Genomic DNA, 1850 nt, shown 5'->3' with positions numbered 1-1850 from the left:
AACAGGAAGTAAACTGACACAGATAGGAAGTAATCAATAACAGGAAGTAAACTGACACAGACCGAAAGTAAACAATCAAAGGTAGTAAAGTGACACAGACAGGAAGTAATCAATCACAGGAAGTAAACAAAAACAGGCAGAATGCAAACTGCATACATGACATTAAATAAACAAAGGAAGTAAAGAAACAAATAGGAAATAAACAAACAAGAAAATAAACATTCACACACAGGAAGTCAACAAACACACAGGAGATAAAGAAAGACAAATGATGTAGAAAGTAAACACAGAACAGCAGTGAACCATAAATTCTTCTTTATTGGTTGATCCAGATGTTTCCATGGCTGAACGGGTCACCGCTCTTTCTGAGGTTCAGTGTGGGGCAAGTTACTTCCCGAATGTTATATATTTCATATTACAATTTACACTTGATAGATAATATTAAGTTTCTTTAAAACATTGCCTTTTGTGTAAAGTAATAAGTTACTGATTTTTTTTTTTGGTTACTTTTGCTAAAATACACATTTAGAACAAGGTATTGGGAAATCAGTAGCAAAATCACGAAAATGATGTGGAATAATGAAACAAAAAAAGCCTTTTAAAGTCATAGGGAAGTCATATTTAAATGTCACGACTTTCTATACCTCATAGCAGCTGAGTGAACACGACACACATGGTTTATCAAAAGTCCATGAAATGAGTCGACATTCATTAATACTATTTCAGTATTGATATTAATTAGTATGACTAGAGTCACTTGGAAAACCTTAAAGTGATTGCTGTAGCTATCTGACCGTCTTCTTCTTCTATTGGTTTAAAACTGGGACATAAGAACGCGCAAGTACACAGATTGAGAAATGGCCCAAGTGAAAAATAATCTTCTCATTATTGAAGTTGTTGGCTCAGTTCGGATTTTCATGCCTTACCTGCCTTAGAAACTGTAATTCAGTTTTTAACATTATTCTGTTACTGCTTAACCTGTTTAGGGCATTACCACCAATGGTAATGAGGTCAGATCTAAACATCTTACCACAACCCCCGCCCCCTGCCCCAAACTGTTACTGCCGAGTGAAGTCAGACCACCACTGCAGCTGTCTGCTGGTGATGTGGTCACCGGGTCACCAAGCTGCCATCAAGTTTCAGGTGTTTAGTTGTTTTATCCAGGTGCTAAACCTCAGCAGTTCTTCTATCTCTACGGATTCCTCAGGGTTCCTCTCACCTGGCTGACAGGATAATGACTCGAGCCTCCAGGTCTTTAGCCTCCAGCAGCAATGCAGTCAGGTTGGTATCCTGGGTGAACAGCAGCACCTTCTCAGCCTGGAGGAGCGTGCCGCCAAAGGACCGGAACCACCGAGGGACAGGGAGAGACACGGCAGAACACAACACCACACAACACATCATAGGACAGGCATCATTAGCTGGGATAGTCCCCATTCAACCCCCCACCCCCCCTTCTTTCACCATGCTCCATCTCACCCATGCTACCACGGGAGGAGGGGGGTGGGGCAAAAAGATGGAGGCAGAGAGAGTCAAAGATCTGCTGAACTGAAAGAAAACTCAAAGTCAAAGCCTGGATACAAATAAAGGAGGCCAAAAACTGCGTGGTGTGGTGGCACATGCAGACTGACTCCAACCAACCAACCAATCAGGGACGTGCATGTTAGAGAGAGCTGATGCAACTGCAAATAAAAAAAAAAGGTTCGAGTGGAGAGAAGAGGGATAGGGAGGGGGGAGGGGAGGGGGAGGAGAGAGTGGTTTGTCACTCAAAAGGAGGGAGAGGATCCTGAGGGCAGAGCATCAGCCTGGCTGCATGCAACCCTCACAGGGAAGAAACCCGGGGGAAGGAGGGG

At 43.1% G+C, this 1850-nt stretch overlaps 1 protein-coding gene across 3 annotated transcripts in view; it reads right to left on the bottom strand.

The window, feature by feature from the left end:
- The window catches only part of LOC107097915 (glutamate receptor ionotropic, NMDA 1-like), a 58604-nt gene that overhangs the window by 41288 nt on the left and 15466 nt on the right, over positions 1 to 1850 (bottom strand). For all 3 annotated transcript variants that reach the window (XM_015395262.1, XM_015395263.1, XM_015395264.1), the window contains exon 5: positions 1220 to 1317. In XM_015395262.1, coding sequence (XP_015250748.1) covers positions 1220 to 1317 — 98 coding nt within the window. The remainder of the gene's footprint in view (positions 1 to 1219; positions 1318 to 1850) is intronic.

The sequence above is a fragment of the Cyprinodon variegatus genome, unplaced genomic scaffold, assembly GCF_000732505.1.
Source record: "Cyprinodon variegatus isolate N-32 unplaced genomic scaffold, C_variegatus-1.0 Scaffold732, whole genome shotgun sequence".
NCBI lineage: Eukaryota > Metazoa > Chordata > Actinopteri > Cyprinodontiformes > Cyprinodontidae > Cyprinodon > Cyprinodon variegatus.
The sequence above is the reverse complement of the archived record's forward strand: the minus strand, read 5'-3'. Positions and strand labels throughout refer to the sequence as shown.